Source organism: Rhinichthys klamathensis, unplaced genomic scaffold (assembly GCF_029890125.1).
Source record: "Rhinichthys klamathensis goyatoka isolate OS25496 unplaced genomic scaffold, OSU_Roscu_1.1 h1tg000243l_1, whole genome shotgun sequence".
NCBI classification, from domain to species: Eukaryota; Metazoa; Chordata; class Actinopteri; order Cypriniformes; family Leuciscidae; genus Rhinichthys; species Rhinichthys klamathensis.
The window spans coordinates 1,787,334-1,814,462 of record NW_026606765.1 but is presented as its reverse complement, the minus strand read 5'-3'; the positions used below and the strand labels follow the sequence as shown (position 1 = coordinate 1,814,462).

General features: G+C 39.7%; 1 protein-coding gene across 1 annotated transcript; it reads left to right on the top strand.

Moving 5' to 3' along the window:
- The first annotated feature begins 791 nt into the window (after positions 1-791).
- gal3st2 (galactose-3-O-sulfotransferase 2) lies at positions 792-27,129 on the top strand. Its single transcript, XM_056266001.1, has 4 exons — positions 792-1,091; positions 19,139-19,249; positions 23,857-24,508; positions 26,026-27,129. The coding sequence occupies exons 1-4, from the start codon at positions 1,018-1,020 to the stop codon at positions 27,127-27,129; spliced, it is 1,941 nt and encodes a 646-aa protein (XP_056121976.1). The 5' UTR covers positions 792-1,017.

Genomic DNA, 27,129 nt, shown 5'->3' with positions numbered 1-27,129 from the left:
CTAAATAATACTTTATTGCCCCCCTATTTGTATTTACATTTTTGTGCACATCTAGGCCTTTTGTTTACCCAAAGTCATTTTCACCAGGGTGTTAATAAAATGCATAACAGATTCCTATTTTGTTCCTTAATTTTCACTATTACAATTTGTTTACCATTTTAGGCCTCTATATATAGATCATTATTTTAAAATATGTTTCTGCTAAGCATCTGGTGGAGGCAAAAAAAACAAAAAAAAAAACAGAAAGAAATCTGACTTTAAAATAATTGCAAGTCACTCTAAATAAAGGCAAAGATATTCAGTACACTGAGAACCTCGACGCTTTGCTCACTTTGCAATCATCCTTCTCTTTCTTGTATGCTACTCTTGTCTGCTTTTTTTACCTGCTGCTCCCCTGGTATTACAGTATCTTGACACAAAGATATCTTTGTGCTCCTAGCAGTCACAAAGTGCTCAGAGTCTCGGCATCAAGTTGCCTCATCAGGGAAGAACAACAAGGGCACATAGAACGGATTGTACTTCTTGCTCTCCTCCAATGACATCGGGGCAATCAGAAAGAGAGAGGGAGGAGAGACAGGTGTGCTCAGTCTGTAATGAACTCAGTATTATAGGATCACAGTAAGACAGGCATGGATTATGTCCGTTTTCATTAGTATTGACATCATTGCTTGTGTCTCAAATATAAGAACAAGACTGTTCACAAGCTTTTTGGACTGTTCCTCAACCTCCAGGACGTGGTTTCTGCATTCTTCATTGTAAGGACATGTTAAAACCTACCTTTTTCTGCCATAGCTGTACATTTCGCCACTTGAAGCTCTCTTTATCTGTCACTCGCTCCCTTTACTCTCTCTCTTTCCCTCAGACCCAACCCGTCGTTAGCGGGAGGAGTCCCACCGGTGGACCTGAGGGACGGATAGCAGTGTTTCACGAGTTCGGCGGATCGTTTGACGACTCCAGGGGTCCGAGGTCCGCTGGGGGTGGTTATCGGGGTCGTCGACTCCGGTACGCGCGAGCGACATGCTCCCTCCTCAGAGAATCACGGGCCGAGAGCGGAGAGCATTTAACTGGCGGACCGCCTCACCATGGACCACGTAAGTGAACTCTTTAAGATTTCACAATATAGATGCTTCATTGTAAGTTTTTTCTTAGAAAGACTCTTAGTTACTGTCTTCGTCGTGGTGAGTTTGAGTGACATTTAAATGACGGTGTTGTGTGTGAATGCGCGACGGTATGTTCCCGCCGGATGCGCGCGAGCTCCGCTGGATTAATAACGGTCGTTTCTCTCCATCTCGCATGCACGAGCGTGATGAATTAAGTGTGATGCGCGCGTTCCTCCTGAAATTCCTCGCCGCTTAGTTTATTGGGTTTCAACGAACCGAGTCGAGTTTCATTCGGTCTCATTCAAATAGGAATGTCAGAGAATTTTAATATTATGTTATGCCATGGGTATTAAAAACTCGTTAAACATGTTGAATAATACGCTAGCCTATGTTTTCAAGTTGATCGAAAGTAAATCAGCTATAAATGTATGTTTGTGAATACTTAGCCTACAGTTTCGAAAAAAATGTGGTGCTATTGCAGTTCCTTCATCAAAACCAGACTTCAGTTCTGTTATAGATTTACAATCTATTAATTTAGCCTATGTCTGCTTGAGAGAAAACAGCTCAACCTCATTAGGTCCGACTTTACATTACGGGATCATGTTACTGTTGGTTAGGTTTTACAATTATAGCAAGTGAATTATACACTTCAAAATTGAAAAAAAGATACTTGAGACGCATTTTGAGTTTCTCAGATTCCCTCTGGAGAACATTTAAGAAACCTTTCAAAGTGGAGGCCTAGTTCTCTGAGCCTATAGGCTATGTTTTAAATAAAACCCAATGCTCATCATAAAATAAAGATTTTGAGGCACTTGAAGGACGTATTGAAGTTCCCGGTGTACACAATACAAAAGCTGCCTTGAGGTTCAATCTCATGTTACTTTAAGTAAATTGCCAAATTACTTGGTAAACAATAAAAAAAGTAACATGGAAACTGTGATCTAAAGTGTTACCTGTATGTTTATTTATTTATTATATTCAATACTTAATTTTAAGCTAAAGCAATGCTTCATATGCATGTAAAGTCTGTTGAAGCAACAGGCTTCATCCATGTTAAGAAGTTATTAAAACTGTTTGTGGTCAATGGATGCATAATTTGATAACTTCTCTTATGGAAGATGTTTTTTATTTATTTATTTATTCACCTCTATAACTTGATTAATTATTATGGAAAACTAGTGTGCATGTGTCTTTTGTGCATATGTGACAAGAGAATAGGCTAAATTCTCTATTCCAGATGTTTATGTATAGCCTGAGGTAACACGAGCGGTTTTGTTAAAGAGTTTAAATTTTTTCCTCATGTTTGCATGTTTTTCTGTTTCTGTCTGTGTGACCACAGCCGCCACCGAATCATTGTTAATATGGGGGATGAAAAAAAAAACAACAACCAAAAAAACAATGACTGTTCTTTAGGTCAAAACATGTTGATTATATTCAGTAAACATGCTCGTGTGTATATATATTGTTTAAAACTTAAACATACTATACGTCTTTATATTCCAGCCATTGCAAAGTTTTAATGCACTTGTTCATGACTTCATATAATCTTTTAGAGAGAAAAACAGGCTGTTCTCATTAGAGGAGTTCAAGCATGCCAAACGAATTGTTTAAAGATGTTTACCTTACTTATTCATTCATCTTTTGAGAAATTAAATGTGCATGTTCCTTGCAGACTTTAATTGCAAACTCTATTTAATGCAAGTCAAGATGGTTCTTATAAATCTTTATCATGTATTTTTGTAAGAAAATATGTTTAGCTTTAATTGCAACCTTTATTGTTTTATCTATTAAATCCACTTTCAAAAAGGATCTCAATTTGGACAACAAAATTGTATTTACTATAAGCTAATGCATGAACCTTAGGATCTCTTGTGCTGTGTTGAAGACAAAAAAAAAAAATTGGGCAAATTTTAGAATGTATAAATTAAGCTGTCAAAAGTTTGTATGTTACCACAGAAAAGCAGTCTGTTGCCTGAATATAATTTGTACTGCCTTTTGTGAATTGACTCGGGTCTTGAAAAGTTTAGCTGGAGTTTAGAACTTCAGGACTGCTGTTTCAGCATAGTGTGGTTTCGTTTCCTTGGTTAGAGGCAAAACATTCTTTCTCTCTCTCTTTGTGTGTGTGTGTTGAAAATGAAAATACAGTCAATGACAGCAGCAGTCTAATTTTAACCTGGCAAATGACTGTTTGTAATTCATTTATGCTGATCTGTAACATGACTCAAACCAAGCGATTTATGCCGTGGCCACATAAAAACACAGAAGGGGGCAAGAAGAGAGAGAGAGAAAGAGAAGTCCCAAGGTGAAACCAAGGCAAATGCAGACCTTCGAGCAGGGTATCAGGTATTCTGCTTTAAGAAAAGGAGCAACCAGTAGGGCACAAACATCAAGCTGAAAACAACCTGCTCACTTTTGAAATGTAAGGAATTTAATATGTATTTGTATATAGCATGACAAACATTTTATGGTGTGTATAATTGTACAGATCAAAATAGCTGACTTGTATTTGAATATATGTTAAAATATCATTTATTCCTGAGATGAAAAGCTGAATTTTCAGCATCATTACTCCAGTCTTCATTATCCTTCATAAATCATTTGAATATGCTGATTTGATTTTCAAAACCATTTCTTATTATCAATGTTGAAAACAGTTGTGCTGCTTAATATTTTTGTGGAATTTGGTAGCCTACTTTTTTTCAGGTTTCATTGAAGAACAGACCGTTCAAAAGAACAAGACGTTTTTAATATTGCAGTGATATCTGTGGGGGAAGAAGTGCCACAGTGCAGACAGCAAAGAGGATAAGGAAAGGAGGATCTACTTGCAGCTATACTTTTATTTATAAACAAAGCGAAGATAATCCAAAGCAGGAAACACAAGGAGTAAATTCAGGGGCTAAAACACTTAACAGATTTGGTAAACAAAGACCATACCAGACAAAGAGTCCATGGGGATATAGGAGGAGAGTCCAAGGAGGAATGGGAGTAAAAATCCACAGGGAAAATTGGAGGAAGAGTCCATGGTGGAGTCGGCAGAAGGAGAGCCATGGAGGAGACGAGGCAGGGAGCAACCCAGAGCAGAGCCATTTGGAATTAAAAAAAATCCAAGCGGGGAAGAACAGACTGTAGCAAATTAGCTCTAAAGAAATATTAATAATCAATCATAACTTGTTATAATTGATTATGAATATTTGGATCAGTTAATAGAATTAACTTAATGTAGTAAAATTAATATTACAATCAATCCACCTGTTCGTCCCATGAACACTCGGTGTTAATTGTTTATTAACTCTAAGAAATGTTCATTTCCGGGGGAGGGAAATGTCTTTCTTACTGTACAGTACTAAGAGCCTGTAGTCAAAATCTAAATCGTAAAATAAACTTTGTAAGCAGAGAAGCAGAAAAACAATCCCTAACACCACAAAACGCACTGACAAACTAAAAGATATGATATATTATGACCCACAGTAAAAAAACAACAACAATATAGTAATTATAAACTTCAGTGTTTATTTTTGTGCAACATGGACTTCAATTTTTAATTTGTGTGACTTTACCAAAGCATTTGATTTGTAAGCGTATTCCTTTAGTTGCAAGCCTGTGCGCTTTACCCTGACGTTTCAGGGTTATCCCCAGCAGGTGCGCACGGACTGGGGTCGGTAATGAAAGACTTTCAATGACCAAAAAATAATTCACTGACAAAATAATGAAAATTACATTCTTCTTCTTTTAAATAATAATAATAACGACATTATTCTTCTAAATAACAATAAGCGTCATTAATAATAAAAATCATAAATGGTAATGGTAAATGGTAATAATAAGAACAATATTACAAATTGTCATGCAATTATTAATGTGAATGCATGGTTCTCCACATCACATCATCATCATCACTATTGTACACCTACATGTGACGTGATTCGAAATTGAATGCTAATCATAGACTGTAAGATGCTAATTCAAAAGACGTGCTGTAAAATAATAGTGCTGCCGCGATTAGTCGAATTTGTCGACGTAATCGACCATGCAAATTAGTCGACGGCTATTTTTTTAGTCGACGTGTCGTTTTACTATTGACCGCTATTTATTTTTGGTCTCCCGTCACAAATGGCTCACTGTAATTCACCTCCACACACCAGTCTGTGTGCCGTGCGCACCCTGCTGGTTTATCTGCTATCATTTTCCTTCACGTTCCCGCCCGCCTTCACTGCTTTGATATGAAAAATTGCGGAGGCAGGTGACGGAGCTTTCACAGTGGGCTCGTTTGCTGCGGTCCGAGCGCGAGCGCGATTGTTCCCGGCGCCCCCCGCAGCGTTGGTCTGGTTTCACACTCAATTCTATCGAACCCTGTTGAGTTTGCGTGCATCTTATGCCATCGCAAACGTGCACGGCGCATGATAGAAAACAGAACGCGGGTCAATATATTGTGTTTTTCAAACGGACTCTTTTGAGGAGACAGTGGATTTCCAAATGTGTTGCCCTGATTGCATGCGCAATGCGCGAATACACTGCAGACTCAACTCTCGCGTATCCAAGGTAAATCATCAACACTATCATCCCTTACATGTGTTTTATTTAACTAAATGCATCATAATCAGCTAAAACGCATGGGCAGGTTACTTAACTTCCTGAACAAGCGCTCCCGAGTCCGTGTTGCTTTCACATTCACGCGAACCGCGGCACGGGCCCGCCATGCACGCAAGTGTAAACGCGAGCTACAAAACTGCGTGCCTGCCTGCTTTCAGCGCGACTCATAGTGGGCTAGTCCAGACTTTCAATTCAATTCCAATTTATTTGTATAGCGCTTTTCACAGAAAATGCATTGCATCTACTTTACTATTCAGAGTGATGTTATCAGTTATGCTTTTCAGAAATGTACATAAATTAATCATTATTAGCTTACTGTACATTTTTTAAGGCAGAACAAAGAGCTAATTTAAGTAATGCATACATGTTTGTTATTAGAGGATTAGATTAGGACTCTGACTAATATGGTATAGCCTAATGGAAATGCAGTAATGCTTATGTAACCCAGGTGGTTTATTAATATTCCATATAGGGTTATTAATATCTTATTTTTGAGAATATAACAGAAAATAGTTAGTTCTGAGTAAGAAGGAAATTATTATTGATTAAACAATAGTTTTAGTCATTCAGAGAAGTTCATTTATAGGATTTATAAGTATATAAAGGGTTTCACATGAATAAGATTATAACTGAGATGTGTTGCCTTAAGAATAATGAGGGGGATTAAAGTTTGTCTGTAATGCACTTGGGGAAAATGTGCTTTTGCCTAGCATTCTTGTATTGCTTTATTCTCATTGGCTGTTGTGTGGTTTATCCCGCCTTCTTTAGTCAGAGGGTGTTTCGGATTGGATGAGAGGGGAGGAGAGTCTGAGACAGGGGAGAGAGAAGGGGGTGTTCGAAAAGCTGAGGTGAAGAAATGTAATCTAAGTGCTGTATAAGTGTTTAATTCGTGCATTTATTCAGTTCGGACTTTTCTAAAACACCAGAAACATTTGTGAAAGAGTTACTCCAAACAGGAGTTCGTCTAGGTGTTTATTTTCATAGTGTGAAAAATACATTAGTATGGAAATGCGGTAGAATCACGGACATTAATGGACTGCACGTTGATTATCGTATCCGTGTGAAGAGGACACCGGTTTGCTGGACTTGGATCAGAGCGGGTCTAGATCGGATGAGCTCTGGATTTCGTTCACTGCTGTCGGGGAAGAAGATGGTGAGCTGATGGTTCAAGTAAAGCCAGTGTGTTCGTAAGTGCTCGCGGATGAAGAGTTGCTGAAGTGTCGTTTGCTGAAGGAGGAATTCAGGTGATCTGGTTTTGTGTTATTTGCTCAATAGAGTGAAGAGGCCATTTGTTGTTTCTAGGCCACAACGAACTCTAGCAACGGTACAGGCCTGCAACGAGGGGTTGGGTGGTGACTGTTTACATTGTGTGTGTGTGTGAGTGCGCGCATGCATATACGAGTGATCACTGAAGGGTTACGGTAAAGTGTTTAAATTTTCTCAAAGATAACAAGAGTGTTAAGAAGTGTTATTGTGGATTTATGTGAGGTAACTGAAAAGGTTATTTCTAAATTCGATTTTTTCATTCTATTGGAATAATTTAAAGTGAGTTAGTCTAGCTTAAAGTCACAAAGTGAAAGTGAAAGTGAATTGAGTTTATTTAGTTTCTGAAAGATAAAATAAGTGACAAGAGACAAGTGTTGATTTACATTTGAAGTTTATTGGTATATTAAGACTCAATACAAGGGGTTTTCATTTGTTTAATATTTCTTTTATTGTGTGTGATTAAATGTTATTATTTGTTTATACTTACCGAATGGTGTTGCTTGCAATTCATTAGTAGATACAGATTATTAGATCTCAAAGAAAGGGAAAGAATAACATTATTGCATAGTTGCAAGTCGAGAGACACATTTAAAGAATCCGGAGCGTCGCTTGGGTTACACTCAGAGCATAGGGGGCGCTACACATTTTGGGGGCTCGTCCGGGATCAATTATTCTTTTCCTGAGATCCTGTTGAAGATTTGAGAAGACTAAAGAAGCTGTTAGTTACTTTTTTCAGCTTGAAGATGGAGTTCAAGGGTGATGCACTGTTGGCTGCTGAACTTACAGAGTGGAGTAAGGAAGTTTTGATTGATGAGAATCATGCTATCATGTTAATGGGGGTACCATCAACAACGGAGGTGGCATACATTGAAGAAGCGGTCCAAACCATAAAAGCTGTTGGCAAAGTGAGAGTAAGAGGCTCCAAAGAGGGGAAAACTCCAAATACTGTGATGGTATTGTGTGAATGCCGAGAAATAATTGACTCATCTCGCATACCAGCTGAGTTGCAGAGAGCTGATGGTGAAGATCCATGGAGAGTTATTGTATCATCGGCTGATCTCCATGCTTCTGATTTCGCAGAGAAGTTGAAAAAATTTCTTCGTGAAGAAGGAAAATCCATGAGTGATGTGGGATCATTGTTCCATTCGTCTGGTTCGAATGCTGCGTCGCCTGAGTCCATCATTCGTGCTGTTGGTGATCTGTTGGAGAAGACAAAACCTTCTGGAGATTCCAATGCTTACAGAAGATTGAGGGTGTTCTCTGGTATCATTCCTATTCCGGCTGGAGAGGAGAGTTTTGAGAACTGGTTGGAACAGGCCAGAATGATGACATCTGAATGCGAGTGTTCAGAAAAGGAAAAGAGGAGAAGAATTCTGGAGAGTTTGAAAGGTCCTGCTTTTGATATTGTGAAAGTGGTGAGATTTTCAAGTCCTGAGGCTAGTGCTTTGGAGTACTTGGAGGCACTGGAAAATACCTTTGGATCATCTGAATCAGGTGAAGATCTTTACTTTGCATTCAGATTGCTGAGACAATTCGCTAAAGAAATGCTGTCCGATTTCCTGACCCGATTGGAGAAGTCGTTGACGAAAGTTGTGCAGAAAGGAGGGTTGATGTCACGGTCAATGGATAGAGCGAGACTTGAACAACTTATCAGAGGTGCTTCTGCTGAGTCTGACCTGATGTTGTTACAATTGCGCCTAAGAGAAAGAAAAGCTAAACCTCCTGGTTTCTTAGAGTTGTTGAATGAGATAAAGACAGCTGAAGAGAATGAGCTTGCGAGACGTAGGATTGGAATGCCAGTGAAATCACTGAATCTGAAAACTGAGTCTGAAGTTGATTCTGATGTGGTGAATAAGCTTAGAGCTGAACTTCAAGAGCTGAAATTGAAGATGAGAAAAGATTCATCTAAGGTGCCTGCTGATTCCATGAGGACTGCTGCAGAGAAGCAGGAGAAGAAAAGAGAGCCTACTCGAGGAGACCCGGAGGTGGAAGAGTTGAAGATGCAGATTCAGAAGTTGAACAAACGTCTGGAAGTGATGACCATAACCTCAACTGCTGAGCAGACTCAGACAAAGCGGCTGGATTACAGAGAAATGCCTTTTCGAAGAAATGCTGAGAGAAGGTTGCAGCCTAAGGAGGATTTCTTCTGTTACCGTTGTGGTGAAGACGGACATATTGCCACTAAGTGCAGAGCAACAGAGAATACCGGAAAGGTGATTCAAAAGCTGGTGAAATCCCTACATAGAGCTAAAGCTGAAGTGAGCAGAGCCAAGGATGATTCTACAGGGTCCGGTCGTTCAGATTGTTTCTCAAAGAAGGGAACTACTGATGGCAGTGAAAAGGATGGTGTGCCCAGAGGTCTTGTGGGTCCAGTTTCTACCATTTCAGTGGAAGTGAATGGACGTTCATGTAGTGCATTGCTTGACAGTGGGTCGCAAGTTACCATTGTTTTTGAGCATTTTCATGAGAAACATTTGTCAAATGTTCCAATTCAACCATTGAGTGGATTGTCAATTTGGGGACTGAGTGCTAGTACTTATCCATACAAGGGATATATTCTTGTGGATGTGTCTTTTCCTGAGTCGCTCACAGGAGTGCAGAAAACAGTGCCTGTGTTAGCGCTGGTGTGTCCAGAACCTAAGGGTCCTAAACAGGTTCCTGTTATCATCGGAACAAATGCAAGTTTCTTCCAAAGACTTATTTCATTGGGACAGGACGCAGAAGTTTCTGATACTGTACATTCCTTGAGGATACAGTCGACAGTTTCCATACCTTGTTTTGAGAAGCTGCAGAGGAAGGAAGAAGTGAATGACTGTGTGGAAGGGAGTGTAAAGTGGATGGGTCCTGGAGATCTGAAGATACCTCAGAATGGTGAAAAGTATGCTGAGTGTAAAGTGGAACTCAAGAAACAGACTAGAGAAGATATTCTGATGGTGGAAGCCACTGATGAGAACCAGTTACCTGCTGGAGTGTTTGTTCCTTCGTCTGTCTGGCATTCATCTGATGTGGATGTGGATAGTTTCAAGTTGCTAGTGTGTAATGAGACTGGGAAGGACATAGCTATTTCTGAAGGAACTGTGATGGCGAATGTGTTTCATACGGATACTGTAACTGTGATGCAAAGAGAACAGACATCTGTGACGAAGTTGGATCCGAATATCTTTAACTTTGGTGATTCTCCAATACCAAGTAATTGGGAAGGAAGATTGAGAAAGAAGCTGTCTGAGCGAGGGAATGTTTTTTCAATATCCGAGTGGGATGTGGGGAAAGCGAAGGATGTTACTCATACAATCAGGCTGAAGGATAGTACACCTTTCCGAGAGAGGTCAAGGAGGATTGCTACAGCTGACATAGATGATGTGCGTCGTCATCTGAAGGATCTGCTGGCTGCAGGAGTTATTAAGGAATCGAGAAGTCCTTATGCGTCACCCATAGTCATAGCACGAAAGAAGAATGGTGCTATAAGGATGTGTATTGATTATAGAACTCTGAACTCCAGAACTATACCTGACCAGTATACAACGCCAAGGATAGAAGATGCTTTGGATTGTCTGACGGGAAGTAGGTGGTTTTCGGTGTTGGATTTGAGGAGTGGCTACTATCAAATCGAAATGGCTTCTGAGGATAAAGAGAAGACTGCGTTCATTTGTCCTCTTGGATTCTACCAATTTGAGCGGATGCCTCAGGGGATATCGGGAGCTCCTGCGACGTTTCAGCGATTGATGGAGAGGGCAGTTGGAGACATGCACTTACTACAAGTGATAGTGTACTTGGATGATCTGATTGTTTTCGGGAGAACCTTGGAAGAACATGAAGAAAGACTGATGAAAGTACTTGATAGATTGGAGGAGTTTGGGCTGAGATTATCAGTTGATAAGTGTCAATTCTGTCAACCGTCTGTCAAGTATGTGGGACATATTGTGAGTGCAGAAGGCGTTACACCAGATCCAGAGAAGGTGAAGGCTGTGAAGGAGTGGAAGATACCTCATGATCTGAAGTCATTAAGATCGTTTCTTGGATTTTGTGGTTTCTATCGCAGATTTGTCAAGAATTACTCCAAGATCGTAAGGCCTTTAACGGAATTGACAAAAGGGTATGCACCTGTGAGGGGTAAAAAGAAGGTAGAGAAGAAAGGGAAATACTTCCAAGAGAAGGAATCCTTTGGAGAGAGGTGGACTGACGAATGCACGGAAGCGTTTCATGCTATTATCAAGTGTTTGACTCATGCACCTGTACTGGCGTATGCTGATCCATCTAAGCCATACGTACTGCATGTGGATGCTAGCTTGAAAGGGCTGGGAGCAGTTCTAAATCAAGAGTACCCTGAGGGGTTGAGACCAATTGCATTCGCAAGTCGGAAACTGAGTGAGGCGGAACAACGATATCCCATTCATCAGCTGGAGTTCCTGGCGCTGAAATGGGCTGTTGTTGACAAATTTCATGACTACTTGTATGGAACAAAATTCACAGTAAGGACTGACAACAATCCCCTTACGTATGTTCTGACAAGTGCGAAACTTAATGCAACTGGACATAGATGGTTGAGTGCCTTAGCCACATATGATTTTAACCTACGGTATAAGGCTGGAAGTCAGAATGTTGATGCTGATGTACTGTCACGTTTTCCTGCGGATACAGATGGAACTACAAACTGGATGGATATCCCTAGATCCGGGGTAAAAGCTATTTGTGGACGTGTGAAGAGTACTTACTGGGCTGAAGAAGGGGAGGACAGACTGGTTGATCAGTTGGGTGTGGGAGTGGAAGGTGTTCCAGAACTGTATGTTTGCCCGATTCGTTTGGACACCAATGAGAGAGATTCGTTGACTAACCAGGAGTTGAGAGTGGCACAAGGGGAAGATCCGGTCATTGGTACAGTGATGCGAGATGTGGAGTCTGGAAAGTGTCTGAAAACAACAAAGAGTTCAGATGTGTTGGAGACTTTGTTGAGGAAACAAGGGAAAAAGTTGGTTATTCGTAATCATCTGTTGTACAGAGTGACACAGAATTCTCTTGGAGGAGAGAAAGTACAGTTGGTTTTGCCTGGAAAGTACAGACCGGAAGTATTAAATTCGCTACATGATGAGTCGGGTCATCTGGGAATTGAGAGAACGACAGAGCTGTGCAAGGACAGATTCTACTGGCCGCATATGTCCATGGAAGTGGAAAAATATGTGAAGAATTGTGGGAGGTGTATTGTGAGGAAGACATTGCCGCAAAGATCTGCGTACTTGAATCATATTTCAAGCAGAGGACCAATGGATCTTGTTTGCATTGATTTCCTATCAATTGAGCCAGACTTGAGAGGAGTATCAAATGTTCTTGTAGTAACTGATCATTTTTCACGTTATGCACAAGCGTATCCTGCAAGGGATCAGAAGGCGCTGACGGTTGCAAAGATTCTAGTGGAGAAGTTTTTTGTTCATTACGGATTACCTGCTAGGATACACTCTGACCAAGGTCGAGACTTTGAGAGCCGACTGATCAAGGAGTTGCTGGGAATTCTGGGGATCAGAAAGTCTCGTACATCACCATATCATCCTCAGGGAGATCCGCAACCGGAACGTTTTAACAGAACGTTGTTATCCATGCTGGGGACCTTGGATGCTTCTAAGAAGGAGAGATGGAGTCAGAGTGTGAGTCAGATGGTGCATGCGTATAACTGCACGAAGAGTGAAGTTACTGGATTTTCTCCTTACTATCTTATGTTTGGGAGAGAGGCTCGCCTTCCAATTGATGTGCGTTTTGGAAATGCTGGAGATGGGAGAAGAGGAGAAACGCATGTGAAGTATGTAGAGAGAATGAAAGAGGATTTGAGAAATGCATTTGATTTATCACTGCAGAATGCACAGAAAACGGAGCAAAGGAACAAAAGACTTTATGATCAGAGAGTGAAGTTTTGTGAGCTCGGAAAAGGAGACTGTGTGCTGGTGAAAAACTTGGCTACAACTGGGAAGCAGAAGTTGAGAGATAAGTGGGGTTCAGTACCTTACCTTGTTCTGGAGAAGCTTGAGAACTTACCTGTATACAGGGTGAAGCCAAAGACTGGAACAGGAGGGGTGAGAACTTTGCACAGAGATCACTTGTTGCCGATTGGTGAGGGAGTGAGAATAAACTTACCTTCAGAGAGGGAGGACAGTTCACGCCGTGTGGTGACCAGAAATAAAACTGTGGAAAGAAGACAGAAGAAAGTTGTGAATCATGAGAGAGAGAATCGTGAATCAGCGGACTGGAATTCTATGAGTGATGATAGTAGTGATTGTGTTTATTATCCAGTTGGAAGGACTGTGAACCTTGAAAGACTGTCTTTTCCGTCAGCTGAAAGGGAAAACGTACAGAGTCCTAATAGGTCTCGAGAGGATCCTGATCAGGTGGAAGTGACTCGAGGAGAGGAGTCTGATGGTCAAATGGAGGAGAACATTGAGGATTCAGTGTCTGAAGAAGAAGGAATTGAAACTGTGAATGTAGCAAGTGGGGAAAAGGAACTTGAACGAGGGAGGAATTATCCGAAGAGGATGATTAAACCAGTTCAGAAGTTGAGTTATGATGAACTTGGAAAGTCTTCTGACCAGCCTTTGACTATTGTGTATAGGGGTATGGTTGTGAAGATTCAGGAGTCTTCTGAGAAGAGTGCTTGCAGAACATTGTGGTGTCATCCTATGGCCACCTGTGAACAATGTGTTCAGCAGAAGATGAATCCGAAGTCTGAAGTCTTACTACAGTTGTAGTTGGAGACTCATGAGGACATGAGTAATTTAGCAGGGGGAGAGTGTAACCCAGGTGGTTTATTAATATTCCATATAGGGTTATTAATATCTTATTTTTGAGAATATAACAGAAAATAGTTAGTTCTGAGTAAGAAGGAAATTATTATTGATTAAACAATAGTTTTAGTCATTCAGAGAAGTTCATTTATAGGATTTATAAGTATATAAAGGGTTTCACATGAATAAGATTATAACTGAGATGTGTTGCCTTAAGAATAATGAGGGGGATTAAAGTTTGTCTGTAATGCACTTGGGGAAAATGTGCTTTTGCCTAGCATTCTTGTATTGCTTTATTCTCATTGGCTGTTGTGTGGTTTATCCCGCCTTCTTTAGTCAGAGGGTGTTTCGGATTGGATGAGAGGGGAGGAGAGTCTGAGACAGGGGAGAGAGAAGGGGGTGTTCGAAAAGCTGAGGTGAAGAAATGTAATCTAAGTGCTGTATAAGTGTTTAATTCGTGCATTTATTCAGTTCGGACTTTTCTAAAACACCAGAAACATTTGTGAAAGAGTTACTCCAAACAGGAGTTCGTCTAGGTGTTTATTTTCATAGTGTGAAAAATACATTAGTATGGAAATGCGGTAGAATCACGGACATTAATGGACTGCACGTTGATTATCGTATCCGTGTGAAGAGGACACCGGTTTGCTGGACTTGGATCAGAGCGGGTCTAGATCGGATGAGCTCTGGATTTCGTTCACTGCTGTCGGGGAAGAAGATGGTGAGCTGATGGTTCAAGTAAAGCCAGTGTGTTCGTAAGTGCTCGCGGATGAAGAGTTGCTGAAGTGTCGTTTGCTGAAGGAGGAATTCAGGTGATCTGGTTTTGTGTTATTTGCTCAATAGAGTGAAGAGGCCATTTGTTGTTTCTAGGCCACAACGAACTCTAGCAACGGTACAGGCCTGCAACGAGGGGTTGGGTGGTGACTGTTTACATTGTGTGTGTGTGTGAGTGCGCGCATGCATATACGAGTGATCACTGAAGGGTTACGGTAAAGTGTTTAAATTTTCTCAAAGATAACAAGAGTGTTAAGAAGTGTTATTGTGGATTTATGTGAGGTAACTGAAAAGGTTATTTCTAAATTCGATTTTTTCATTCTATTGGAATAATTTAAAGTGAGTTAGTCTAGCTTAAAGTCACAAAGTGAAAGTGAAAGTGAATTGAGTTTATTTAGTTTCTGAAAGATAAAATAAGTGACAAGAGACAAGTGTTGATTTACATTTGAAGTTTATTGGTATATTAAGACTCAATACAAGGGGTTTTCATTTGTTTAATATTTCTTTTATTGTGTGTGATTAAATGTTATTATTTGTTTATACTTACCGAATGGTGTTGCTTGCAATTCATTAGTAGATACAGATTATTAGATCTCAAAGAAAGGGAAAGAATAACATTATTGCATAGTTGCAAGTCGAGAGACACATTTAAAGAATCCGGAGCGTCGCTTGGGTTACACTCAGAGCATAGGGGGCGCTACACTTAGATTGTTAATACATAATGTTTTTGAACAGAGTTTTGGCCCTTCAGTTGAGTTCAAAATAAAATGGACACAACGAAATAAACACTTGATTTTTTTTTTAATTAGTCGTTTAGATTAGTCGACTAATCGAAAAATTAGTCGAAAGATTAGTCGTTAGAAAATTAGTCGTTAGTGGCAGCACTATAAAATATTGCATTGTGATAGGTCATTTCGGCTCCACGTCGGAGAAGTTTCTCTTCTTTGCCGTCTTCCGTGTGTCCATGGCGTAAAATGAGGGCGTGGGGGAAGCGGAGACTTGAATATATAGGGGCGTGCTATTCTAATGACGATCGTTTTCAGCCGCGGGATTTATCAAGGACAGGTATTGCGTACACCTGGATTTCAAAGGTACGCACAGCTTCATAAATCAGGCGGTGAGAGGAGTGTAAGCATAATCTAACGCCAACATATACGCTTGTTTCTACGCAAGAATGATAAATGAGGGCCATTGTGCCACACTCTTGATGGCTGGTTGTGAGCCATAGATCACAGAGTGAGTTTTAAATATTATTTGTTAAATATAACTGATTGTCAAATCTGATGTGTGTCAGTCGTTACAAGACCTTTAAGTTGGAGAATGGGTTGGACATGATTCCGCACCTTCCAGCTCCACTAAAAATTCGGAAATAGGGACAACTCACACCTGGTCAGACTTGGTGCCAGGCTTCAGGATGGACGTGGCCTCTGGCAGGGGGTCTGTTGTGGGAATAGGCTCTTGCTCTGTGTTTGCGGTGGGCTCAAGATCTTTGGCGAGTGTGTGTTCTAGCTATGGTTTTGTGAGGTCCACTGGAGGATTAAGGGCAGGTAGGGCTGGAACAGAATGGATGGTTTGGAGTGGGCATCTCCTGGACCTCCTCCAGTGTTATGGTTACTGTTAGCCTTTACCCACAGCGCGTATTCAATGTAGTGGAATAACTAGCGAGATTGCTCATATCAGGTTTTTCGCTCTCGCTCTCTCTCTCTCTCGTGTATATATATATGTATGTGTGTGTGTGTGTGCGTGAAGTAGGGGTGTCACGATTCTCCAAATCTTTGATTCGATTGAATTTTCGATTCTAAGGTCATGGTTCAATTCTTGATTTTTACATTTATATATATATACACTCACCTAAATGATTATTAGGAACACCATACTAATACTGTGTTTGACCCCCTTTCGATTACAGAACTGCCTTAATTCTAAGTGGCATTGATTCAACAAGGTGCTGAAAGCATTCTTTAGAAATGTTGGCCCATATTGATAGGATAGCATCTTGCAGTTGCTGGAGATTTGTGGGATGCACATCCAGGGCACGAAGCTCCCGTTCCACCACATCCCAAAGATGCTCTATTGGGTTGAGATCTGGTGACTGTGGGGGTCATTTTAGGCCATCTTTTTCCTATTTGTAGTGGAGATGAGTGGTACCCGGTGGGGTCTTCTGCTGTTGTAGCCCATCCGCCTCAAGGTTGTGCGTGTTGTGGCTTCACAAATGCTTTGCTGCATACCTCGGTTGTAACGAGTGGTTATTTCAGTCAAAGTTGCTCTTCTATCAGCTTGAATCAGTCGGCCCATTCTCCTCTGACCTCTAGCATCAACAAGGCATTTTCGCCCACAGGACTGCCACATAATGGATGTTTTTCCCTTTCCACACCATTCTTTGTTAACCCAAGAAATGGTTGTGCGTGAAAATGCCAGTAACTGAGCAGATTGTGAAATATTCAGACCGGCCCGTCTGGCACCAACAACCCTGCCACCCTCAAAATTGCTTAAATCACCTTTCTTTCCCATTCTGACATTCAGTTTGGAGTTCAGGAGATTGTCTTGACCAGGACCACACCCCTAAATGCATTGAAGCAACTGCCATGTGATTGGTTGATTAGATAATTGCATTAATGAGAAATTGAACGGGTGTTCCTAATAATCCTTTAGGTGAGTGTGTGTGTGTATGTATGTATATATATATATATATATATATATATATATAGTGCTGTCGATCGGTAAAAAAAAAAAACTAGATTAATCACCCATTTTTCTTTGATTAATTGCAATTAAAAAACTTTTTTTTAACGTTTTTAATATTTTATAATGTAGTAATTTCACAGTTAAAGCAGAACTCGGCAACTCTAGCAGAGAATAGTCATTTCTTCGCTGATCTTCACTTTTGTTGTCGCATGTTTTCTCCATGAGCTCCCCCTACAGCTGTGGGCCGTATATCACAACACTGTCTGTAGTAAAAACATGTCACTTGCGGCACCCTCATCCCCCTTTCTACCGCTGCTCATGTGCATTTGTTATTATCGGAGCCAGCCAACTTGATCGTGCGGAGCATATGACAATAGTTGTCTGTCAAGTTTGCCACAGATAGCAGCAACCCAATACAACAGCAATCTACCGTACTTAATACAAACACGTTTGGCTCGCTAGCCAGTCAGCTAACTACCACAGACGGTCATGGATTGAACACATTTATAAACCCTTACAAGAATAAGGAATAAAGAAAACAAAGACGTACTTACAATTGCATTAGCAGAAACGCAAGGTCAGCATCTGTTTTGCATTCTAAACTTTCTTTTAGCTCTCGCCACTCACTCAGTGAACGCACGGCTAATGTTTACTCTTGTGTGGTCCCTCGCATGGTCAAAAAGTTTCCTCTCTTTCACCTCCGCCGATAACCGTCTCTTTTGTAGTTTCGTTGGACATGTGAATGATCCATCGTCGCTTGTACTAATTCTAGATAGTATTGAGGGGGGCGTGTGTATGTCAAATTGCTGCAAAGCAGTTCGTGTTTCGCGCTCGTTCTCGCCGGTTCACGCTTCTCACGAGACTTCCGATTTCTATCTTGCCGGGACGCTAGTCCCCATGTTGCAAGGTTGGTTTTCCGCCTGGGAACGCTGGGGGGAGCAGGGAAAGTCACCAATTTCACCAGAACAGGTTGTTTAACCATCCAAATGATTTCTAGACAGTTTTATTAAGTTAAAAAAGTTACCAAGTTACCCTTTAATCTCCCAATGAATGTAGAAACAACAAAGATAAAGACACACTTGTTTAATGGGATCTTTTTATGAATGAAGGACAGTATTACTGATATTAATACAGCTACTGATGTCTCAATGAAATAGATTTTCCCCCAGTTTTAAACATTTTAATTATAGCCATTCAACATTACAGTGTATTGAAAGCTATATATTTTTTTACATTTTATTAGGCTTCAAAAAATATAACACATTTTAATTTAAGTGAACTTAAAACAATCCTCACATAAACCCATAAATGTCTTATTTACCTGTGCCCTTCCTGTCTAACAGGTAGGAAATTGAATAGTTATCAAACAATCTGCACTGCATAAATTATAAATTAAATATAGATTAATCCTTATTAGAGCTACAAAAGTTCTTCAGTCAATAGCGGTGAGTAATTTTCTGTTACCTTTTGTTCTTTGATTAACTTTACTGACAGAATTAGTGGCTGCTGTCACTTTAAGATCTGATGCTTCTGACAGACGTGGATCTCACACGTGTTTCATTTTCTCACAACTCTTTATGTTCATTTAAGACTTTAACTAATTCAAAACTGCTCTTATGTTATAGGATACTCGACAAAACGGACATTTTGGCATACATGTGTGTTATTGTTTGTTCAGACGTGAAAGCTCGATTCTGGCGCACAATACTGGCGCGTGTCGTGTGTGCGTCAGGATATTCACAGACAGCGCGGTCTCTTGTCTTGTCGCACTTGAATGGTTTAAAAGCACATGCTTAAACTCTCACTCTGCTTAAATTCTCACACTTACAGAACTTATCGTCTGTCGACTGTTCAGCTAAGCTGTATATGCATGTATCGAACTTGCATTCACTTTGTTTCTCTTTGTTGCATTTTGTTGTTCTTTATTAACCTGTGGTTCTTTCTGAACTGTGTTTACAGGTGTGTGAGAGTCGCGTGTTGCAGTCGCCTGCGTTTTATGTGGTTCACTCTGATGGTCCTGACTGTCCTCTGCGTGGCGCTGCAGATGCTGGGAGTGGTCCGACAGGCCAGGTTAAGCACGTTTTAAAATTCATGCATCCACATGAATCCGGAGTCATTTTAAAAACTGCTTTTTTTGTCTCAAAACACTCTCCTCGTCCACACTGAAACATCGAAAAACGCTTTAATCACCTTACTGCACATGCATAAAATATAATAAAAGCTCCCTGAGTTACAAAAATATCCCACCACTTACTGGTATATCAATGTCACACTCAAAATCGCTATTCCATGTATGGTCTAATAATACTAATAAATAATAATAAACTATTTAAATAGCACCTTTAAAGCTATATAGCACAAAGTGCTTTACAAAAGGTAAAATAGACATGAAGAACTTTACAAAAAATACAGTCAGGTAAAACGACATGAAGAGTTTTACAAAATATACAAACAGGCCTACATAATAAAATAAAAAATACTACATAAAACAAAAGATCCAAAAACATACAAAAAGACTTCACAAAGTAATAAAAGTCAATACAAATAATTTTTTTAAATGATGATTTATTTATTTATTAACAGGCACAGATTCCGCGAATCTAATATCCACTGGGAGGCTATTCCATAATATTGGAGCCTTCACTGCAAAGGCTCTGACACATTTTGTTCTGTATCTGGATCTTGGAACAGCCAACAAACAATGACTAGAAGATCTGGGACATCTAACTGTTTTATAAGGTCTTAAAAGTTCCGCTAAATACTTAGGCACCAATCCATGTAGTGCTTCATGTCAATAATAATAATAATATCTTAAAATCAATAGGTCTCATCTTGGGAATATTTCTTAACTGATAAAAACTTGACTGAACCAACTTCTTGACATAATTCAAAAAATCACATGGTATCAAAGTAAACACCCCAAATTGTTCACTACTTGTGGGAAATTGGGGAACACCTTATTTAAGAGCTGACTCAACCTGACTTTTATTAGAGCCCTGACCGATTATCTCAACTTCAGTTTTATCAGTATTCAATTGCAGAAAATTACAAACCATCCAGTTTTTTCATATATCTGCTAAGAATGAATGAAGAACATCTAAGCCTGTCAGATCATTATATCACAGTGACCTGTATAACTGTAAATCATCTGCATAGCAGTGAAAATGTATGTGATGTCTCCGGATTACGGATCCAAGAGGTAAATTGGAAATAAATTGAAAACAAAATTGGTCCCAACAGGGAGCCCTGTGGAACATCACAGTTACAAAATCCCCTTCCTGAAACTCCAACATATCTATTTAATGTATCATTAAAGATTGAATGGTGAAAGCTGCAGTCATATCTGCAAAACGGAGCACTCTCCAGCATCCTCTGCCTTCAGTAAGTCATTTGTCACTCTTAATAGGGCAGTTTCTGTACCATGGTTTTCTCTAAATCCTAACTGAAATTACACAAACATGTTTTCATTCATAACCTCCAACAGTGTTAAGCCACTGCTTTTTCTATTTTTCTATTTTAATTTTTTGTTTAAATAAAAGGTATTTTAGGGAGATATCTAGTTATTAGTAACTGCAGGATCTAATGAGGGCTTCTTCAGAAGTGTTTGAACTGTTGCAATCTTAAGGTCCTCTGGGACATATCCACCCACGAGAGCTATTCACTAGATAATACAATTGGACCTAAGTCTCATTGGCTTCCTTAAAGCTGCAGTCCGGCATTTTTCCTCTGTCGCCATCTCTGTTTGAAATCTGTAATTGCAGTTATTCGCGTAATTATTAACTTTGCGTGAGTTGCACATCGGCATGAAACAGCGCGGATGAACACAATGTTTTGAGACTGCGAGTCTGTCAGTCACCGCGCCGATGTGGAAACTGGCATTCAGAATCACACATTCTACTTTTGGAAGTAGGCCTACAGTATGACCATGACAACATACGAATTTTCATCGGAAAATGTCATCTGAACAAGTAAGTAACATCCACATCAACTAAGGGGGGAAAGCCTTGCAGTAAATCGTGCTGATTAAATATAACGATCGCGTCAAACCTTTCAAATTATACTTTGTTCTCAAATTATCAACATCAGCATTGTGACTACATTTAATGTGTATTATGATTACCCTGTAGTTCAGTTTCTATTTCTGTGCAGTCTAATTTCTAATTGTCATACCAATAAATTAATGTTTCTTTACTGGTTTTCTTTGAGAAAAAAGAAAAGAAAAAAAAAACACGTATCTGTAATCCGATGCATATTTAAAACTATATATAATTTCGGAGGAGGCCGGTTTGGTTTGCTTGGAGTAGAGGTGAATTGCTCCCTCTCATAGCTAGCACAAAATATTTACCATAATAGCTAAACGAATAAAGACAGGAAACTCCGTAACTGTGTGAATTAAGCGAACAAGTGTGCTACTGTTACACTATTGAACTATTGAAATGTCTTACCGGTCCTAAAAGAAAAAAAGCCGTCTCTGCGTCCGTTTTGAACCGATGTTTATCCTTGTTTTCGCGTGGGCCAGTTGCAGTCTCCTTTTTCTCTAACGTTACCCACTCCGAAGTCCGAATTATTTGGGGTTTTACAAGTGGTGAATGTCCAGTTGTCACTGGTGATTGTCGTTTGAACCTTTCTGGATCCGCCATAAGTTTAATTATTTAATGCTGTGAGAAAAGGCTAAAAATGTCCACCTCCAACATCCTCACGCAATATAGCCGACTAGCCGGGACGCCTTCTTTATGTGTACAGATGTGACGTAATGACGCAAAGACATGCTTGAATTTCCCGCGGAAATCCACCAGTACCACTGGAATTAAAATCATTATTACAAGCTAACCGTTTTGAATCGGGCAAAAGCAAGCAGATATTTTTTAACACTGGCTGGTTATGTTTTTTTTAATTATTATTATTTTGGATAATTTTTAACCCAAAAAAGTTACGGACAGCAGCTTTAAACAGGAACTTCCTTCCTCTTTTAGGAACCACTATTGTATGAAAACTGGAAGGATTCTGATCAAATTCATAAAGATCCTGTTCTGATATAGGTGAAAAAAAAGAATGTAACCACCTCCCTACAACCTGATTGTTCAACACATTGAACCAAAGGAGTACTTGACACCCTTATGTTAGTGACCTTATCCACAAAAAAAATTACGAAAACGAGTAAGTCTATCGGACAATAAGCAGCACTAGCCAGCTGGTTGAGCAAATTATTGATGCTTTTGAATAAAAACCCTGCTTTATGGCAGTTAGTAGTTAAAATGTATTAAAATACTCTTCAAATGCTCAAAATGAACAAGAAGTTTTGTTGATTTCCATGCACGTTCTGACTTCCTGCACTCTCTCCTTAAATTACGAATATCATCATTCATCCAAGGTAATTGATTTCCTACTGACCTTGACCTTAATTTGACTGGAGCAATTGAGTCTAATATTGATGAACACAAATAAGAAACATTCACTATTGAGTCTCAAATAATCATAATGTCTCTGGGCCTAGTAGAGTCATTATTTGAAGAGGAAGAATTTAAAAGCGGCGTTGATAAACTCAAACATCTACTCTAGGACTATTAATGGTGGAAGAAACCGGTTGTGGCGGTGATGGAGTATTCCTTCCATTCCTTTCTTTGTTCAAACATTGGCTCGCTGTGGTGACGCTGCATTTAAATGTATCCGTTGATTGAATACACCATCGTTAGGATCTACTGAATCCACCGGGATTTCTCCGACAAGCCTTAGGCTGTTTCTTGCTCTCTAGCAAATTAGTCTAATATTGAAGAAGATAAATAATTAAGAAGCCATAAAAACATTCAGCTGTCTTACCATTGTGTCTCCAATAATCAAAATGTGTCTGGGCCTAGTAGAGTCATTATTTGAAGAGGAAGAATTTAAAAACTCTATCTATTCAGGCAGTTTATTTCTCTCTAGCAGATTGGACTTCCTCTTTAACAACTCTTGAATTTAATTTTCTAGTTGCTTCAACTCAACCTCAATTTCATTATATTCCGACGCAACAACTCGGCATTCACCGTGAGGGCTTTATTAGGCATCGATCACTCAAGTTCTCTGCTGTCTTGAGACGGCAACATAATCATAACATAATCGCAATTATGTTGTATTAATCGTAATATGCAATTGCCCTCATGTTTTGCTGCAGAACACAGCCATTTTCTGTCAGTTTTGCAGTAATGTAATATGAAGATTGTACTAAATAACAATGAATGGCAGGCACAAAATCCTGGTATAACGATAGATATATATGGCTACAAATGCGTTACATGATTAAACATGCGTCTACGTTTTCTAATATGTTTTCGGTTTCAAATTTTCACTTTCCACATTATAATGCGAAAATAGAATTGTTATACTGTATTTAACAACTTGAGAGAGCATCTTCAAAAGGCATAGGACATTACATAGGACAAAAAACGGTGTCTCAATGTGGATGGAAGGCCAAAATATATAGAAAAATATGCATTTTTAAATGCATCTGGATTGATGTAGATGTAGCCTTAGGTATAGTAAATATAACATAGAGGGAGACTTTTTAGCTCAGATTTAACAGCTTTCATTGGATGATATTTCCATTAAAGACAATATATAGGACATGAAATATTGCTGAATTGTGTAGGTTCCATTAGGGTCAATATCTAAAATGTACTGTCTCTTTCTCTCTTGTTTAGGAGTTCCAAGGTTTTGAAACTTGTGAGTGAACAGCTGGTCAGGATGCCTGCAGAGATCCATAGACCCGTGAAACGCATAGACTGGGAAAATCTAGGAAACCTTTGGTCTGTCTCAGCAGCGATTGTTGAGGAACCAGTCGACCAGCATTATTTCATACAGAAAATAGGCGAGAGCGTAAACCCTCATTTAGAAGAGGAAAGGGACCAGGTCTTGGAGGTTGCAAGAAAAAAGCTTACCAGCATTACCAAAGCAGTTCCACCAATAGAGCTGAACAAACTCTTGTTTGACCAAGAAGTGGCTAAACCATTTCAGCACCAGCCAGTTATCGACGAAAATGACCCTGAAATTCAAAAACCACCACGCTCTGATAACGATACTGATAAATATACATTAAAATCAGAAGCTGTCAGGTGTCAACCCAAAAACCACATTGTCTTCCTCAAGACGCACAAGACTGCCAGCAGCACCATATTGAACATTCTCTATCGTTACGGGGACAGCCATAACTTGACGTTTGCCTTGCCGCTGAACATGCACAGCCAGTTATTTTACCCAACATTCTTTGCAGCACACTTTGTGGAGGGTGTCAGGACTCGCAGCGTGAAAGAGTTCCACATCCTGTGCAATCATATGAGATTCAGCTCACAAGAGGTCAGTCTGAGAGCACATTACTTCCAAGAGAGAGATGTACCAAAGCATGCACCCTAAAGTTGTTGCAGGATTAGATGATGAATAAAAGAACGATTCATGATGTTAAAAGTGAAGGGTTTGAATAGAAGCCCCTAAAATGCTGTGGATTGTAAACCAATATATATTTCATAATATAATATAAACATGGAATAATAAATAAGGAGAATGCAATCATTACTTTTTATTATGAGTCTGGATTGTGCAGCATAAGGTAAAAAACATGCAGTGCATATGGGCACTGTTTTTGATTAAAATTTTGATTTGATTAAATAGCGTTATGTGATTTTAACCAACTGATGCAAAAGAGCAGATGGAGCAGACTCCAAATACATTTTTTTATGTCACTTTTTATTTATTATTCTGTTTTTTTTTTTATGTTATGTTGATTTGGCCTTATATTTAATTGGTTGACCCTCTGGTACTGTTCACTTGTCGGTCAAAAATGATATTTTTTGCAGTGGTTATAATCCATGTAGTCACTTTTTGAGCATGGACCTGGAAATAAAATTTCCAACTTAAACTGTCATAAATCTTGAATGCTTTGGAGCACAGACTTAAGTTTGGTCTCTTTTTAAAGACGACACTTGGCAGATAATTGCTTATTATTATTGCAGATTATTAATCTGGAAAAAAGTTAATAAATTTTTACATTTATTATAAAAAAATGAATAGTATTTTTGTACATTTTTCATATGAAATACATATATTACAAAACACGTTTACTCTAAAACTGAGAAAATCAAAGCCATAAATCTGAACAAGCTGTGTTCCAAAATTGAGGTTGATGTCTCCAAAAATAGAGCTTTCAGGAAGAATTTGTTTGGGCGCAGTACGAAACGTTTCCATTAAATGAATCTCCCATTCTTTTCCAATGCGGTCATTTTTGACTGTGAACAATACAAGAGTGACTATTTTTTCAGGACCATTTAACCTTTTCAGGTCATGTCCATGATTTATTTTTTTGTGTTCACAAAGCAAGTGTCAAAACCTTTACCAAGTTTCTTACCACTCAGATGAAGTAAAAAATTATTTAATTTACAGCACCAAAGGGTAAAGCATTTACCATTAAGCACATTTGAGCTGAAGAAGTTTGCAATTTTGTCAAGACTCTCTGTGTTGTGAATGCAATCCTGAATGTGCGTAGACAACTTGGCAAGCACATAAATCATTTGAAACCACTGACTATTTTAATTTTCAAGAGGAAGACAAATCACCCAGTGCTAGATTGATGTAGGCAGGTGCAGATCCGAATGATTTAGAGGACATTTGCACTGATTGGATGGGGATTGCATTCTGTGATGGAACTTCAGTTAAGCGGGCTATGTTTATCTGTCTTTGACAAAGAACAAGAGGTCAAAATTTCTTCAAATTGTACATTTTTATTTGTAAGTTAGTCATAAACAGTGTTGAAAAAAAAAAGAAAAAAAAAAGACTTTATTCATAAGCTCATATTGTCTTTATATCTTTCTGACATTCAGGTGAGGAAGTTGATGCCTAAGGACACATTCTACTTCTCCATTCTTCGGAATCCGGTGGCGATGATGGAATCCCTGTTCGTTTACTACAAAGCGATCCCGGCATTCCGTGTTGTCAAAAGCCTTGAGGAGTTCCTGATCCAGGGTGGGCGGAGCTACAACACCTCTGTGCCTAACAACCACTATGCACGTAACATTTTGACCTTTGACTTCGGTCTGGATAATACAGCGCCCGAGAACGACACCGATCTGGACAGGCGTAGCGCCGAGGTCATCACTGCCGTGGAACGCGACTTTCCGCTGATCCTCATCTCGGAGTATTTCGATGAATCACTGGTGCTTCTAAAGCACACCCTCTGCTGGTCACTGGATGATATCTCGTCTTTCCGCCTCAACAGTCGCAGTGAGCGCTCTCGCCGACCCTTAAGTGCAGAGACCGCAGAGCGGGTAAAACAGTGGAATTCGCTAGACTGGCGATTGTACCAGCACTTTAATGCCACTTTCTGGAAACGGATAGACTCCACACTCGGACGGACGACGCTCCAACGGGAAGTAGAGCTTCTGAGGGCAAAGAGGATGAAGCTTGAGCAAATGTGTTTACAGGGTGGAGGGGCGGTTGATCCTGCGCAGGTCAAGGATTCATCATTAAAGCCGTTTCAATATGGTGCAGCAGTTATTCAAGGTTATAACCTCCGACTGGGGTTGAATAATGACACTTTTGGGCTTTGTCAGAGGTTGATTACGCCTGAACTGCAGTACACATCAGCCTTGTACACCAAACAGTTCCCTCAGCTGGCGGCCGCACGTGTCGCTGCCGCAAAAAAGATTGCGGCCTCCAGAAACTTTGCAACGCACAGAGCTGTTAAACGCAATATTGAGACAAATGTGCACATAGCAGTGACAAACAATACCTCGCATAACAATACAAATACAGCCATTGCGGATGAACATGGCTTACGCGTTTTGCGTAATTCTGTTGTTCATCGTGAGAGACAAGGCAGTTTTGAAGTACACAGTGTAACCAAACATCATAGGAATAAAGAAATAAAAGGAAACTCGGATAAACGCACCACACAAAAACCCGTCATGAACTCAAAACATACATAA